This window comes from Mus pahari, chromosome 5 (genome assembly GCF_900095145.1).
Source record: "Mus pahari chromosome 5, PAHARI_EIJ_v1.1, whole genome shotgun sequence".
NCBI classification, from domain to species: domain Eukaryota; kingdom Metazoa; phylum Chordata; class Mammalia; order Rodentia; family Muridae; genus Mus; species Mus pahari.
The window spans coordinates 142751770-142770043 of record NC_034594.1 but is presented as its reverse complement, the minus strand read 5'-3'; the positions used below and the strand labels follow the sequence as shown (position 1 = coordinate 142770043).

Genomic DNA, 18274 nt, shown 5'->3' with positions numbered 1-18274 from the left:
CCACCCCCCACCCCCAAATAAAAATTAAAGCGTAGAACACACACACAGTAGAGTTGGTGGTAGAGAGGCATCCTTTGGCTGTTTACAGCCAGCCAGAGCTACAGTCTGCTCTAGAAAGAAAACGAACGCAGAGTTTAGTTCCAGCAAGCCAGTACCCATTTACCTTTGCAAACTGAATCCCTTCTTTCTGGCGAAGTCACGCATGAACACTGAACTCAGAAGCCCATGGCTTACATCTGGAGGAAGGAGAAGGACTAAAGTGTTTGTTATCAAGGTGACCTAAGAAGTGAAAAAAAAAATCATCTTTTTTTTTTTTTTATTTTTATTTATTTTTAAAAATCAGTATTATTCACAGATTTGTCGGGAGCAGCACATTGCTCTGAATGTCTGATGACTGTGTGTGGAGCATTTAATAGCCCTAACCCTGTCCCTGGCTCTGAAGTCGCTCTGTGACCTCTCTTTCCAGTGTCAGGTTGTTCTTTCAGTGGCTGTCACTGTCACCTGCTTCACTTGCCCTGCTGCTGACCTGCTTCTTGGACTACCTGTCCTTCCTCAGCTTCCTGGACTGAGACCAAGACACGTGGTTGTAGGAGGCAGGTCTAGGAATCAGTAGGTGCTCGGGAACCAGGCTTCGGGTCTGGACGCAGCTGTGGCTTATAGCCAGTTTTCTTGTTCCTGTCACTTCTTGAGGGCTTCCTCTTGACTCCATTTGACGTCCTCAAGCCAGCCTCTCCCTCCTGGGCCTCCCTGACTGACACAGCCCACTAAGTTCTCAGGCCTTTATTCCAATAAAAGATCCCAAGTCTGTTTCTGAACCTCAGACACTTTCCCTTGGACATTCCAGCGTTGTGTGGTTAGTGGTCCAGGACTTTGTATTGTTTGGTTCCCTCAAATGTTAGGTCTTAGGGGTTTGATGTGGCCAGCAGAGTGAATGTATCAAAACAGTCTGGCCACCATGGGTGGAGGCTGGGCCTGTTGGCATGTACTCTGATGCTGGCTGGAACCCACAGCTGGTGGCACCGGTAACTGTGTTTGTCCTTCAGCCCCTGGCAAGTCCTGAGCACATTGGATTCCTGTCCGAAGGAACACAGGTGCTTCCTGCAAGCCAGCTTGCCCAGGCAGCACTTACTTCAGAGCACACAGCAGTGTCTGGGGAAAAGGAGGGCTTGGCTCTGAGAGCCCCTTCCCTCTCTCTTCCCCTGGTCCCTCCGTTATCCTCTCCTCTCCAAATCCATTCGTTTCCCTGCTAATGAGCGTGAAAGCGTACCTGTCTCCATGAAGTGTGATTGCCCTGTAAAGAAATGGCATAATGATAAATATTTAAGCATTTGGCTTTCATATCCTGGGTTCCCAGCAGAGGTGCAGCTTCATTCTGAGTCTGCAGGTGGAAAGTGGTTGGGACATCAGGAGGCAGATGGGATAATGCAGAGTGTGACAGAGCTCAGAGTGTGACAAAACTCAGAGCCCTTGCCAGCAGCTGGCAGCTGTGATGGGACCTGGAGGTCTGCTTCCCGCTTCTCTCGTCCTTTCTCATTTTGGAGGACTCCAGAGCATCCTGCCAGCTATTAGAAGAAGCACCTGTGTTACCGATGTCACAGTTCTGGGAGAAAATCGGGTCTCACTTCTTGTGAAGTCAGTGTGCCCATAGACTCCCTTGTGTGTGGGGAGTAAGTGTGTGCACGGTGGTGAAGGCAGTGAGTGCTTTCCAACTGTAACAAAGTTTAGTTCCGTTGTATGACTTGGCTGATGTCGTTGTACATTTATTTACTTGTGTCCCTGTGTGTGCTCTCGAGCGCATGTGCATGGGAGAGTGTGTTCGCATGATTATGAGCATACTTGTGTGCTTAGAGATGTCACAGAGCACATAGGGAGGTCAGAGGATAACTTGCAGTAGAGTTTCTTTTCTTTGACCGTGTGGGGACTGGGAATTGAACTCAGGTTACTAGGTTGATGGCAAGCACCCTTTCCACTGAGCCATCTCAGGCCCCATACATATTTTGTGGTTTGTCTTGTTTTGTTTGATGGCTTTTGTTGTTGTTGTTCTGTTTGGCTTGGTTTTGTTTGTTTGTCTTTGAGATGTGGTCTCGTTATGTAACCCTGGATGGCCTGGAACTCTTTATGTGGACGAGGATGACTTAGAACTCCTAGGGATCTGCCTGCCCCTGCCTCCTTAGTGCTGCGATTAAAGGCGCGTCCCACCAGAGCTAGCAGATTTTGTTTTGAAGATGGAGGAACTAAAAGACATACCCAAACATCAAAACACAAACTAAAAATACAGGTGAGATTCAGAAGCACAGCAAGGAGCCAGCCGGGTACTTCTCTCTAGGCTTTCTTGATGGATTGTATTTGGTCCCAGAGAGACTTAACGCACCAGAGAAGTGGATCAGATAGGAAAGAGGTGTAGCCAACTGCAAGAGGCTTCTTGAAACAGGAGACACCTGTATTTGGCTTAGCAGGCAATTAATTACCTAAAATTGGGGCTGTGGATGGGGAGATGCTCAATGTGTTTGACCTTGAAAGCATGGAAAACTGAATCTAGTCCTCAAAGCCCATGTAGAAGAGTCGGGCATGGTGGCATGTGCTTGTAACCCCAGCACTTGGGAGACAGAACCGTGTAGGTCCCCGGATGTCAGTAGCCAGCTCAGCAAGCTCCAGGCCAACTGGGAGGCCTCTTCTCAAAAACCAAGGCAGCTCTTTCCTGAGGAAGGAAACCTCAAGTTGAGTGCTGGTCTTCACAGGCATGCATATGTGTGGGCACCAACACCCATACATGCCCACCCAAATGTAATAAAATTGAAAGTAGAGGAAATTGCGTAGTACTTGGCAGAAGTACGTGCTTGGTTTTTCTGCTTTAGTTTTGTTGCTATAGAAGGGGGAAAAAAGCCTGTATGTAGGAGAATGCTAAAGTGACATCCTAGAGGATGACAGAAAAGCAGTTGAGACTGACCTGTGTGGGCCATGTGTTACCCTTCCCTGGGTCTTTCTAACTCTTGTGCCCCTAGCTTCTGCCAGAGTGTACTGGCATGCTTCTTTAGCCTGAGAGTGGCTTCAGGAACAGCCTTAACTTTCAGGACTTGTTCAGAAAGGGGTGCAGCTGGAAGGTGTGTTTATTCAAGTTCAAGTAAGCGGAGGTAACTGCAGGCGTGGTCAGGAACTGTGGCTGGTTCACCTCACTTGCTCGGCATAAGGCCAAAGTCAGCTGTATTATGAATTGCCGTGGCTGTTTTCTTACCCAAGGTCATTTTAGTTCATCCAGCCTGCGGCTGAGCAGAATGCTGCAGTCCAGAGAGAAATGGAATTGGAGTCCTTCCCCAGGTGCTTGCTAAGCAGATCGAGTCCTACCCACTATAGGGACTCATGCTGCAGAGGCAGGTATACAGCTGAGATCCAGTCCCAAGCCAGATGCCGTCCCATCCTTTTACACACATATCACCCTCTTCTTTCCTCCCGTTCTCCAATAGCTTTGATTCTGGCTGAAGAAGACTTTCGCTCTCTCCAGTGGAATTGCTACCTGGGTTTGCCCTTCTTCCATGACCCCATGATAAGCAATTGGACAGAGTAGAATAATTGGGGCTTGGGGGATGGCGCCATCAGACTGAGAGATGTATGGTGTTGATACCTAGGGGTTATGAGCTGTGATCCATAGTGTGTGCTGATAATAAAAAGAATGATATAAGACCATGCCTATAAGAAGCATGTAGTTAGGAGGTATCAGGATTGTATGCAAAATAACAGAATGATTACCAAAAATTTGATGAAGGGACAGACTATAGACCACAGGAACGTGTTTGTTTACTTACATGTATTATTTGTATGTTTACGTGTATATGAAGGTCAGAGGAGAACTTCATGGACTTGGTTCTCTCCCTCCATTTTTATGTGAGTATGAAGGATGGAACTCGGGTCCCCAGATTGTTCAGCCAGTGGCTTCAGAAGCCCAGTCTGGCTTCAACTTATTCTCCAACATAAGAAGACCTTTGGCTTCTGCTTCGCCTGCCCCCAGCTCCCAAGTGCTGAAATTACTGGTGTGTACCACCGCCCCTCCTGCATGGCAGGCAAGCATTATTCCAACTGAGTTCCATTCCCACCTTGGCATCCTTTGAGATCTGACTGCTGGAGGGCATGGCCAAGGAAGGGAGGCTCTGTCTGATTCTGGTAAGGTTTTCAGTGTGGGTTACATCATCCTTCCAGTGGAATAGATGATTTAGATCCCTATCAACACTCTCACTGTTGAAATCATTGACTTTCAGGAACTCATCAAGGAACTAGGTGCCTTTAGCCAGGCCTACATGTTGGCTTAGTAGGACGTCTTGGTTCTGAGTCTGAGGTTCCTGACTGCTTACTTTCATCTGTATTGTACATGTTTGATTGAGAACATCCCATGAAAATTGTTTTTATGTGGTGATACTAAGATGGAGACCAAATGGTAGTGTTTGTATATGTTTGTATATGTTTGATTTCTTGAGACAAAGCCTCAGTCTGTAGTCCAGGTGAGCCTGGAGCTTACTGTGTCTATCAGGCTGGCCTCCAACTCATGCCAACCTTCCCTTGCCAGCCTCTTGAGTGCTAGAATTATGGACAATGAGCATCTCAAATGGTTTAACTGAACTGGAGGAGTACTCACAATGAAGTTCATTAAGGAAGATGATGGATTAGACCAACTAGAAAGAAACATCTGTACAAACATAAAAGATGCCTGTGATTGGAGAAACATAACGGAAAGACTTGAGGGGTAGGGCCTAGTAAGTGCTCCGTAACAGTGCACATTGGTGGTTAGAACAGCCTGTCCAAGACTTCAAATGTGAGTGGTAACATGGAAGTATAAGGCAATTCAAGCTGTAGGAGCATCACTGGTCTGTCCCCCCACCTTCCAGTACCTTCCAGCTTGACAGACTTCAGACTGATGAGACTGTGGGGAGGTTTAGAGACTGACCCACAGGTAAAGGGATTTGGGGATGGAACTAAAAGAGAATAATTTAGAATTTTCAGGGTTGTTTTTTGGTTTGTTTGTTTGTTTGTTTGTTTTCCATGTGTAAAAAGCCCTGGTGTGAAGGCACTTAATCTTCACTGGGGATGGAATGGAGTGTCAGCAGCATTTGGTTAGACACATGAAGTACTTGCCTGACAGTCGTTAAATGGCAGGATGGATTATTGAGGGAAGGCTTTGATAAACAGAGGAGACTTTCAAAGCAGGCTGTTATTTGTATGTCATTGGAATGGCTTAGGTCCTTCTTCTTAGGATCTTTTAGGTCTATCGATTTAGTCCTCGGTGATGACCAAGTCAGGTGACTGGCCCCTGTTCTAACTTCAGGGTTCCCCCTGAACTTTCCCTGCAGTTGTCCATGGGCTCATACCTCCCCAAAGATGCTTGTTATGCCCCAGACTGCACAGCTCCACAGCCCTTGTAGCCAGGTCAGAGGCAGACTGTGGCCCTGCAGATGGGCTAGTCTAAGCTGAAGCCATTCTTCTCTTCTCTCTCTACAGTATGAGTTTAAAGCCAAGAACATCAAGAAGAAGAAAGTAAGCATCATGGTCTCTGTGGACGGTGTCAAGGTGATCCTGAAGAAGAAGAAAAAGGTGAGTGGCTGGACCAGAAGCTGGCAAACTAGGCACGGGATACCTTTTCCTGCTGGGACATTGTCTCGTGCTCTCTTCTTTGACTAGCAGTCATATTGCTCAGCCACAGCTGGAGCAGAGTGAGGCAGAGGCCAGTGGCCTAGTAGGACTTGGGTCTCAATAACTCATAGCCTATGGGCCATTTCCCAACATCCTCATCTTCAAAGCCTCTTCTCCATTTGAATACTTTTACCTTTTAGTGTGTGTGTGTGTGTGTGTGTGTGTGTGTGTGTGTGTGTGTGTGTGTGCAGGTAGACTGTGCAGCTTAGACTGGATTTGAACTTGCAGTTCTCCTGCTCCAGCCTCCTGAGCCTGAGAGAACAGGTAGCTTGTTACAGCTTGTCTACCTGAGTCTCAGTAGTGGAAAGTGCTTCCATGTGAAGTGATACATGTTTAGCATCCCTCAACTGAAATCCCAAATGCTTCAGAATTTGACATTGTTGGGGTGTCATGTCAGTGCTCAAAAAGTTTCTGATGTTGGAGCATTTCAGAGTTCAGACTTTCAGACTGGCCAAGTCTATAAAAATAATCTCAGTTTAGCATCCCCTCCCCTAACCTTTGAGACTTACTAGTGTTACATGTTTTGGATAGAGATCAACCCGTAAGAAGTGTCAAGCACATGAACAGAGACAGCCAGCCACCTGAGACAACACTCAGCCCCGCTGCACTGCAGCCCCCATTTATATGACTTGTGGCTTTCTTTTACAACCGCTGCCACAGGGACATCCTGAGTGCCTCCTATCTAACCCCGCATATCTACACACCGTGCATAGCTGTGGAGAGGGCTAGAGTATCTACCTCTGGGTAACTCTTGAGTAAGAGAGGTGATAAAGCAAGTGGATGCCTATTGAGTCTTTGGGCTTGAAATTATAAGTGAGATGATGCTCTCTTGAGTGAGATATATTTTTGGAGTTGGAGAAAACAGTGCAGCCCATGCGCCTGGTTCAGGGAGACTGGTTTCCATCTTTGTGTGTTAGATGGCTTCTCTCAGCCTTTGCCACGAGGGGACTTGGTGGCTCAGGACCCTCCACTGATAAAATCATTTGTGAATATTTCCCAGGTGACAGGGTGTGTTCACACCCTTGGTCACAAACAACCCTACATCAGCCACTGGGGCCATTTCCTTGGTTAGTGATTTCCTCACAGAGTTTCCTCAACCTTTGCCAGGGGCTGAGTTATTTATTCTTCCAAGCCACAAAATTCAGACAGGGAGCATTGTGGAAGAAGGAGGTGGGAAGCTCATAGGAGACTAAGAATGGAGATGAGTGCTCCGAAATCTATCTACCGGATGTGATGTGGTTAAGGAAATCAGGAACACACGGCAGCTGGGGCTGCCTGCACAGGATCTAAAGAGAGAAGCAACAGGACACGAGGGTAGAAAGAGACCAGCTAGGAAGAAAGAGGAGATCAGCAGGAATGGGAAGGAGACAAGAGAAGGTAATGGGAGTGGTTATGATCACAGTATATGGTATATAGGTAAGAAATTGTCAAAAATAAAAAAAGGAGAAAAAAATACGTAATAAACATGTTCCTCTGACCTTAAAAAGTATCCAGACTTACAGTTTTGAAATTATGACCCTCAGGATGCGACGTCACATTGACCAACTCAAGGCAGTAGATGTATAAACTAGACCAATAGTTTCTTAATCTACTCTGAAGTAGAATTGTCTCCTGGATCAGTGAGCATTCTGACAAGCACCCATTTCCTACAATCGGAGACAAACCACATGAGAAGGCAAATTAGTACGGGCTTCTGGGTGGGCACCGAACCAGACCAGGTCTGCCTATTTTACAGTAGGAATGTTGGCACCACCTGATGTTCATAATGACGGGGCATACAGTCTGTCTTAGTTAGGGTTTTATTGCTGTGAACAGACACCATGACCAAGGCAAGTCTTATAAAGGATAGCATTTCATTGGGGCTGGTTACAGATTCAGCCCATTATCATCAAGGCGGGAGCGTGGCAGCATCCAGGCAGTCCTGGTGCAAGCACAGTTGAGAGTTCTACATCTTCATCTGAAGGCTGCTAGTGGAAGACTGACTTCCAGACAGCTAGGATGAGGGTCTTAAAGCCCATGCCCACAGTGACACACCTACTCCAACAAGACCACACCTACTCCCAATACGGCCACACCTTCTAATAGTGCCACTCCCTGGGCTGAGCATATGCAAACCATAATACAATCCTTCAAGTCTGTTTGACAATTCTGACCAAGACTTCTGTTCTTGTTCACTCCCAAAATCTCGCCAACACCCTACTGTGCATATTACCTCTAGTTAGGCCTCTGGGAATGATTATGTCCCCACTGGATAACTTAGTGTACCCCTGCTATCATCCACTATGGAGTGACTTCAGGTCTTGTCCTTAAAGGATAGTCTTATTTCCCATCTCGCCCCCACCCCCTTGTATCAAGTACCATGTGTGGTGCCAGCTCCATCCTGTATTGGAAGATAGGGTAGATCCCACACTAACAAGGGCAGCAGGATGCTGGGTGTTACCTGGGAGAGAAGCCTCCCCCTCTTTCCCTAAGTACATGAAAGCTAAGCTAGAGCATGTCCCTGAGGGAGTCCTGGGGACCTGTGACTCACTCTCAAACTGCATGCTTGGCAATCTCTAGTATTTGCCCTTCTGCCCCAGGAAGGAGGCTGTGTGGCAGGTCAGTCCTAGATCTGACTCTTCCCATGCCAGCCTGGGAAAGAGGAGCCTCCTATCTCGTTTCCTCCGCTCACACCTGGTGTCCATTTCAGGCCCGGACTGTGATGTGGATAATGCCTTTAATCACTGTGTGCATATCCTGCCGCCTCTGGCAGATGAATGCGCATTAGCATTCGCAGTGATCAACCTTTTTTGTCATCTGCTTCCCACGTGACCATTCTGGTAGCTGAGAGTACTGCCACCAAGCTCAGGCACACACACACACACACACACACACACACACACACACACACACACGTTCCTTCTCAGAACTGAGAAGGATATGACAGGCTATCATGTAAATGTTCAGTATTCTACAAGGAAATGGAACCGTCCTTACATGCCACCGGGGTGGCCATCACGGTTGAGGCTTGACCCTCTTACCAGCTCACCATAGGCAGAGCAGCACCACAGCTTATGTGCAGCCTGGCATTCCTGCCCAATACTCAGTAACTAGCTTGTAAGATGCTGAACTGGCCCCTCTCCTGCAAGAAGCGTTTTGGTTTTCACTGGGTCAGTGTGACATGCTAGAAGGAACTGTTGGCAGAGGCAAGAAGACCTGGGTTCTGGTCCTGGTGCCACCCTTCCTGGCATATGTTCTGAGCAACTCATTTTGAGCCTTTAACTATGAAGTGAAGAGCTGGCCTAGGGGGGATTATTGTAAACTTTTCAGTTCAGATCTCAGCACGTGCCGTGGAGCCGTGCTTTTGAAAGCTTGTATATAAATCCAGGTCACTTGAATGTACTCAAGCCTCTGACAACAGAGTGGGCTGTAGAGAAAGCAGACAGACCTCAGCAGCTAATGGTTGGCCGCCCTGTTTCAGTCTTCTGGGGACACTCTGAGGTCACACAACTCCTCTTTGACTTCAGTCTATCTATAACTGATCAATGGCGAAGTTCTTCCCACCAGAGGAGACATCTTTTAAAGGGGCCTCTGCCTCCTAGTGAGCTTTGAAGGGCAGGGCTAGCTTGGTGATCTCAGCGTTTTCCTGGATGGTTGGACATTTTGAGAATGTTTTCATTACCTGTGGCTCTTGGCTAGCTGGATGAATGAATGCTATTTGTGTGTGGTGGGGTCTTGAAATCCAGAAGAACTTAGCAGCGGGATATAGTGAAGTCTTAAGGTGTTCCTTTAGGTCATCATGTCATTCTCCTTTTCTGTCAATATGTCAGTTTAAGGCTGAGCAGGGACTGGAGAGATTGCTGGGTTCGGTTCCCAGAACCAATGTAAAGAAGCTGAGCTTGGGGGCTTTCGAGGGCTCAGTGGACAAAGAGCTTGCTGTCCAAGTGTAAAGCTGGGAGTTCAAGATCCCCAACACCTGGGTAAAATCCAGGCAGGCAGGTTGGCTTCTGTCACCCCAATACTTGGGAAATGGAGGCAGGGGTCCTGGCTAGCTAGACAGGAGTCAGTGATCTATAGCTTCAATGAAAGACTCTCAATAAATCGAGTACAACAGCAGACGTCAAGTTTGGACTTTTACGCGTACACATATGCAGATGTACACATATTCACCCAGACACATGTAAAACATGTACACGTGCCACAAGAACACACCCAGCAGTGGATACAGGTGCATCCCCGGGACTTGCCTGCAGCCAGCCTAACCTTGTACAGCTCCAGGCCAGGGATAGACCCTGTCTCAACATCCTGAGGAATAACACACGTACGACTGACATGTGCAAGCATTTCACACACACACAAACACACACACACACACACACACACACACAGAGAGAGAGAGAGAGAGAGAGAGAGAGAGAGAGAGAGAGAGAGAGAGAGAGATCAAAGTAGGATCACTTGTTAGTTGGATTCCCACTAGCTCGGGAAGTAGCGAGATATGATGCAGCCATCTCACTGCTGGGTGAGAACCATCTTTTTGGTTTTGTTAACAAGCATCTAGGAATGCTCTCCTCCTGAACCGATGCCAGCAGATAATGAATCTTAAGTTGAATTAGTATCATAAGCTCAGTTGCTAAGATAATTGGCCTTTCTTTGATGTCCTCCAATCACAACATCATTTTTAGTGTTCAAGGAGGCCTAAGCAATTATCTTCTCCATGTACCTAATCATGGTTATTTGTTATAATCCCTGAATCACACTATAGCACCATTTGCTGAGGAATAAAATCCTAAGATTAACCTTGATCATCATCTAAGGGATTTTTCTGTTAAACAGCTCAGTTCCATGTGATTTCTTCAGTGAACCACTAACTTTGCTGGGATCCGCTAAGGTGACAGACTGTCACTGAAGACAGGTGGCTTTAACATTCTAATGAACAAGTACTTACCATAGATCCACCATGTTCTGGGAACTATGGGACAAATGCATAGAGGAATTATGGGTATGCATATGTGGTTTGTGGCTTTGTTTGGGTTTTGCCCTTTCCACTTTCCAAAGTAGATGAGATAGCATGTTAGAGACGACATAGTCCTTCTCATTAGAGACACACACACAGTAGGGAAAGAGGGGTGCAGAGTGGGTAGAGGGTGTATGTGTTTATGTGTGTGTGTGTGTGTGTGTGTGTGTGTGTGTGTGTTGTATGTGTATGTTTTGTAGGTATGTACCCATGTGAATGGCGGGCAGAGGTCAATATTGAGTATCTTCTATCATTCTCTGCCTTATTTTTGAGATGTAGTTTCTCACTGATATTAGAACTCATAGATTCCATTTGGCTGGTCCCCTGCCTCTACCTTCCCAACACTAATGTTCTAGGCATGTGCTTTCAGTGGCTAGTCCCCTGCCTCTACCTCCCCAACACTAATGTTCTAGGCATGTGCTTTCCCAACACTAATGTTCTAGGCATGTGCTTTTAGTGCCTTCTATATGGGTGCTGGGAATCCAAATTCAGGTCCTTAATGCTCACATACCAGACACTTTCCTTACTGAGCCATCTCTAAAACCTTAAAGTAGCTATTTCTTTTTTAAAAAAATATTGCATCTGTATATATGTGTGTTAACGGTCAATTGGTCTATCTATCTATCCTAATTATCTATCTATCTATCTATCTATCTATCTATCTATCTATCTATCTATCTATCTATCTATCATCTGTCTAGGAATCCAAACTCAGGTCCTTATGCTTCCATAGCATATTTGACTTTAGCCATTTTCTCAGCCCCAAATTAAATGTTTCTTTAAAACATTTTTATCAAATTTGTGTGTGTACACATGCACACATACGTGAAAAATAGAGGTGGGGGGGCTTGGTAACAAATGCCTTTACCACTAAACTGTCTTGCCAGCCCCAAATTATCTACTTCTAATGGCTCTGCGTTTACATATAAGATCCATGTACAGCTCTTAGAAAATTGCATTAGAGTTGTTTTGTTGTAACCTGGATGCCAGAGAGGTACCAGCACCTCATTCATATTAAGCATGTATTGTACCACTAAACTATAATTCCTTCCATCCCCACATTAGAATAGATTATCTCTTTCTCCAGCTGTGTGTTGAGCTTCTCGTGGGAAGGGACCATGTCTTCTCTAACATGTTATTTCATCTGCTTTGGAAGTAGAAAGAGAGGGAACACAGTGACGGCAGTAATTATCCACAAAGATAATGGGACCTGCAGCTAATCATAGCATCCACTGGCATTGAGCACCTACGCTGTTCTAATGGTGTCTGATGCACTCATACTTCTTAGATCCTCACATACCCTGTGATGGCCATTCGGATGCTCTCTTGTCCCACCCCCATTTGTTGTTGTTCCAGACCTGAGGATTGAACTCAGGACCTTATACACGCCAGGCAAGCATTCTACCACTAACCTACATCCTCTGCCAAATCCAGTCTTTAACTCGTATCACAAGGCCAGCACCTCACCAGGCAATTATCCTTCTGTCCAAGTGGTAGTGTTACTATGGAAACAAAGAGCGTTCTGATTTAACAGGGTAAGAAAAGGAGACTCTCACAGTTACAGAACCACAATTTAGAAGGACTTCAGAAATGAACTGCTTTATGAGCTCCCCAAGTTAATTAGATATGGCAAGAGAAGATGAAAGCTGGGTCACCAGATAGTTAGTGCCAGGACAAGAGTATGAACCCACAGACCAAGGCTGGCGTAGAGGGGGGTCTTCCCAGTGCATTGCGTAGAAGACGGCTGTCTTACCATTGCGTAAGACTTTATTTTCTGCTACCTTTACAATAACCACATAAGCGATCTCATGCACTGTGGGAATTCATTAGCACTTCAGTTTTGAAATGCAATATCCTATAGCCATAGACTACTCATGGTGTGGGAGGCAGCTTTATTTTCAGTCTAATAACTGTTCGCCTAGAAGCATGGAGAATATGTCAAGCAGAGTTTACATAGCCTATGTTTGCATCACCTTGCTGGGCCTTTTATTTTTATTTTAAAATAAGTCACCATTGTTGTCCAGCGAATAATACCAAACTTCAGGCTTTACTTATGATCTCTAATAGGGATAACAAGTTTTTTCAATAAAAACTCCTCCTCTGCTTTGGGGTTCAGGAGAGGACTTCCAAGATGCCATATACATTTCTGACATTCAGAAGGAGGGAGGCCATGCTGCTAGTTACTCTTGACTCTTGTTTTCTCTCGCTCCATTTTGCTAAGCAGTCCTACCTCTGAAGCAGATCTCACAAAGTAGTTGCTGGCACGAGCTTTTGCAAAGACAAATGCTGGGGCTTTCCACGCAGGGTTTGACGTGAATTCAGTACATGAAGGAATGAAGGCTCTGTATCATGGGCATACATAAGTCAGCCGTCAAACAGAACCGCTTCCGGCACATCATCTCTACTCTATGTTGGAAGTGAGACCTTCCTGGCAGTGGAGAGGAACCCATTTTTATTTCTTCATCAGAAGTAACAAAGAGAATAGGGTTTAGAAGCAGAAGATAAGATGGACTATTTACAACAGGGTGAAAGGCTCTTAGAGAGAAATCATTTGCCTCCTTCCCCCAGAGCCTCCCCATTCATCTTTAAAGTAGGAGGCTAATTTAATATGTAAATGGAAGTGTTATACAGAAGTTGCCTGTTTAAATAGATCGACAGAGATCAACAGGCTGGGGTCTAGAGATGTAGGTTAGTTGGTAGAGTATTTGCCTCGAATGCACAAAGCCTTGGATTTGATCTCTTGCACCACACAAACCAGTTGTAGTCCTGCTGACCTATCATCTTAATATTTTAGAGACAGAAGAAGGAGGATTAGAAGTTTAAGGCCATCTTTAGCTCTGTATTAGTTCAAGGCTACCCTTGGCTACAAGAGATACTATCTCAAAACAAAACAAGAAAAGCCAGGAAGAGGTAGTGATTGGAGAGATGGATGAGCAAGTAGGAATGCTGTTGCTCTTGCAGAGGACCCAGGTTCTATTCCAGTGCCTACATAATGGCTCATAACCATCTATAACTCCAGTTCCAGCAGATCTGATCCCCTCTTCTGACTTCCATAGTCACTAGACATGTACATGGCACATATACATACATACATACATACATGTAGGCAAAGCATTCATACATATAAAATAAAGAAATCTGTTATTTTATTTTTTTAAAAAAGGCACAATGGATTTTCCTCCCATAGCAACTAGGAAACATTGGAGAAACAGGTAAAGGTGAGTTCCCTCTTTGTCCTTTCTGATCTGCCCTGTTAGTCTGAAAAGAAGCAAGTGCCAGGCAAAGGCCTGGAGGGTCCCATGGGGTGGCACCTGGGAAAAGGCAGGTGACTGCCAGATTGTGGGGTTAGATGTTTAGAGAGGTGATTAGGCTAATAACTTTGGGCTTGGCTCAGTGCCCTGGGAGGCAAGCAGGGGACAGGGAATCAAAGGCAGGAGTCACACCCCAGACTGCATGGAGTTGGATACTAGCTCCACACTCTTGTCTGACCCTCACTGGAAGAGCTAGTGAGAGGAGGAAGTTATCTTTGGGGCCTTTGCTAATCCCTGCCCTTCATCTGCTCTTAGTGCTTGCACTCCCGAAGGTGCCATGTGACACATGTGGGGGGGGGTGGCAAAGGCAGCCCTGTCCCTTGTTCCTCCTATGCTATGAAGGACACCCAGTCCCCAGAGGGCACCCAGAGGGATGCGACTGCAGGCTAAAAGTCCTCTATGTCTTCATTTCCTGTGTGTCTCCGAGACCATAGCTGAGCCAGGATGGAGAGTAGCAAAACTAAAACTGTCCTCACAGCTACCAGGAACTGAAGCCCCATTTTCAAGCATTTATATAAGGAGGACGGGAGAAGAAGGAGGAGGAGGAGGAGGAGGAGGAGGAGGAGGAGGAGGTTGGCTTTGGCTACAACTTGGAAGTTATGTGGGCTTGTTGAAGATGGTGGAACCAGTTTGGCTAAAGTAACTGTTAAGTTATACTTCTCTGGTCTAAACTTGAAACTAACCTTACTATGCAATCTTGCCAAGCCCACTCCTTTCTTCCTGTTTCATACTCTCATGATGGTGATGATGATGATGATGATGATGATGATGATGATGATGATGGTGATGATGATGATGATGATGGTGATGATGATGATGATGATGATGATGATGATGATGGTGATGATGATGATGATGATGGTGATGATGATGATGATGATGATGATGATGATGATGGTGATGATGATGATGATGATGATGATGATGATGATGGTGATGATGATGATGATGATGATGGTGATTTTTTTTTTCCCATGAAAAGAATATTTCCATTTGGAAAAGTAAGAAGGAAGTGGCTTGTTCATATTGTTGTCTATTTGTCTTTAAAACACTTGTAGAGTAGAGGAGATAAGAGTTCATTTCAGGGCTGGTGAGATGGCTCAGCGGGTAAGAGCACCCAACTGCTCTTCCAAAGGTGCAGAGTTCAAATCCCAGCAACCACATGGTGGCTCACAACCATCCTTAACAAGGTCTGATTCCCTCTTCTGGAGTGTCTGAAGACAGCTACAGTGTACTTACAGAGACTCTAATACTTCTTCAGTTAAACTGGGTATATAGCTGGGTGGCAACATGCTGCAGGAGTCTCTGGGTTTAATCCCTTGTGATGCAGAAACAACTCCCACCATGTTCTTCGGTTAAGACACTACTGTGTGTGAGGCTCCCCCTGGGGGAAGCCATTCCCAGCACTGCATGGTTTCTCCATTGTCCCAGGCAGTGGGACCAGCATTGTTCCAAGAACTGGGAAGACTCAGGGCGGTCCTGAACAGGCTGCTAACCTGGAGCCACATCTTACCTTGGTGAATCCATGCTTTGGAGCATTATTTGCAAAAGGTGGGTAGGAAAACCCCAGATGGAGGTGGAGAGGGGTGCAGAGCCGATGCTCTGAGAGTAGCATTACTGGCACATAGAAGATACTGGGGTTAAGTCAAAATAAAACAACAACCCAAAACAAAATCAAAACAACTCTGTGTTTACCTAAGGTTCTCTCCCAACCCCTTTGAGTTACCCTGATCCGTTCTTGCCCTCTTCCTGGATGAAGAGGAGAGGATTTTAATGGGAATTTTCAGAAAAGGAAACTAATTAGGTGGAGTTGTTGTTAAAGGTTGCCTTCCTTCTATGGCTATGCTCTGCAGATGTGGGGATGGTTCCTAAAATTAATTTCTGATTCCTCTGCTCTCTGCCAGTGTTGCTTGATCCCCATGAAATTCATACAAGATGCCTGGAGCCTGGCCTTGCCACCACCCTGTCCAAGAATGCCAAAAAAGGGAAATAGTTGCTCTGCACTGCTTTTCCTCTCTCTTTCTTTTAGTTGCATTCTTTAGAGTTACAAAGAAGAGTCCTCCCTAGGTTATCTTTGACATTGGGGGAGCATTGTTGGGCAGGGAAGAAATCCAGGGGGTACCTGGTTTCTCTCTTAGCATCACAGCCACTTTGAGTAGAAATGTATGCTGCAGGTCACAGAAACCATCTGCCATTGCTGGGGCTCAGAACCTGGGAACCAGAAATTATATGGTGTGGGCAGAGGTCTGTTTATGCTCCATCCATCCCAGTCTCGAAGCTTGAGAAGCTGACAACCCAGATACGCCACAGGAGCACATGCAAGCCTGTTCGCTACCCAGAGAAGGAAAAGGTCAGCTTTGTGAGGCAGAACAATTAGGCGTAGCTACTCTTCCAGGCAAATGCTTAGAAAATAAAACTGTTCTTCAAAGCCCCACCCGAAAAAGCCAACCTGGCTAAGTAGAGCTCTGACTTCCCCACTGCTGGGCTAGAGTCAGTCACCATAAGATGACCATCAGAAACTTGAAAATATCATCCTGAGTGAGGTAACCCAGTCACAAAAGAACACACACGGTATGCACTCACTGATAAGTGGATATTAACCCAAAAACTCAGAATTCCCAAGATACGATTCACCGACCACATGAAGCTCAGGAAGAAGGAAGACCTTCTAAGTCGTCTAAGGAAGACCTTCAGTGCTTCTTAGAAGGGGAAACAAAATTCTAACAGGAGGAAATATGAAGACAAAGTGTGGAGCAGAGACTGACCACCTGGGAATCCATCCCATATACAGCCACTAATCCTGGATGCTACTGTGTATGCCAGGAAGTGCTTGCTCATGGAAGCCTGATATGGTTGTCTCCTGAGAGGCTCTGCTAGAGCCTAACAAATACAGAGGTGGATGCTTGAAGCCAACCATTGGACTCTCCGATGGGGGAGTTGGAGAAGGGACTGAATGAGCTGAGGGGGGTTGCAGCCCCATGGGGGAAGCAACAATATCAACTGGCCAGACCCCCCCCCAGAGCTCCCAGAGACTGGACCACCAACCAAAGAGTACACATGGATACACATGGAGAGATCTATGGCTCTGGCCACATCTGTGGCAGAGGATGGCCTTGTTGAACATCAGTGGAGGTTCGATTCCCCAGTGTAGGGGAATGCCAGGGTGGGAAGGTGGGAGTGGGTGGATGGGTGGGTGGGGGAGCACCTTCATGAGGGAGAGGGAGAGGATAGGGGGTTTCTGGAAGGGAGACCTGGAGAGGGGATAACATTTGAAATGTAAATAAAGTATCCAATAAAAGAAAAGGAAAAAAAAAAAAAAAAGACTACCATCAGAGAAGGCTGAGAGCCAAGACTTCCATCCTTGCCTATGGTAATGAGTGTCTCATCGCCTGTCTTATTCCCTGTGTGATGTCAGTGGTAGCCTGGACTCCCACCATTGCCCAGGAGTAGTGAGACCGAGTAGACCTGCAATAGTGGAGGAAGGACACTTGCAATCAGGCACAGAGCACGTTTGCCCCTGAGAGCTGGATGGGATGCTAGAAGTGCACAGACACAGGACGTGCCCTAGGGTATCTTGCAGAGGCTAGTGGGAAAACCACCCTTAGCAGCATGATGTCTTTCTCTTTCCCCTTTTGGGGCATTGCTGTGGGATGATATTAAAACAAAGTTTTCAATGAATCTCAAGTCATATAATAGTTTAAAGATTCTGGGTTTCAACTGAAAGTCATTTGCCATAGAAGGAATAAGAAAAATCTCAGTTTTAAAAAAAACTTTATTATAAAAAGCTTACCAATTTAAAAAAAAAACCTACACTGAAATTAACCAGACCCAAGGGCTATACAACTCAGTAAACTTATCTATAGTTAGAATAGTCATTCTGAAGATGGGAAGATGACAGAAAAACCTCACTCTGAGCAGAAGAGTAAAAGGTAATCAGTGGATGTTAACACAAGGATGCCAGATATGTTAAAGTTACCTGACAGAGACTTTTGAGGAGACAGTCATAAAAACACTTTTATGAGCAATCACAAGTACTCTTGTTTTTAATTTTCATTTTGAGTTCATACCTTACTATATTGCCTGGACTGGTCTGTAACTTCTGGGGTCAATAATCCTCCTGCCTCAGTTTTCTTACATGCTTGGAATTTTAGGCATGGGTCTCCATGTCTGGCTTCTTTGAACTGATAAAAACGTAGAAAGTAGAAACATAAGAACTTAGTATCCAGCCGGGTATGGTGGCACACGCCTTTGATCTCAGCACTCGGGAGGCAGAGGCAGGCGGATTTCTGAGTTT

At 45.8% G+C, this 18274-nt stretch overlaps 1 protein-coding gene across 2 annotated transcripts in view; it reads left to right on the top strand.

Annotated features, from left to right (window-relative positions):
- The window catches only part of C5H1orf226 (chromosome 5 C1orf226 homolog), a 289584-nt gene that overhangs the window by 193472 nt on the left and 77838 nt on the right, over window positions 1-18274 (top strand). For both annotated transcript variants that reach the window (XM_021198117.2, XM_021198116.2), the window contains exon 3: window positions 5485-5577. In XM_021198117.2, the coding sequence (XP_021053776.2) occupies window positions 5485-5577 (93 nt within the window). The remainder of the gene's footprint in view (window positions 1-5484; window positions 5578-18274) is intronic.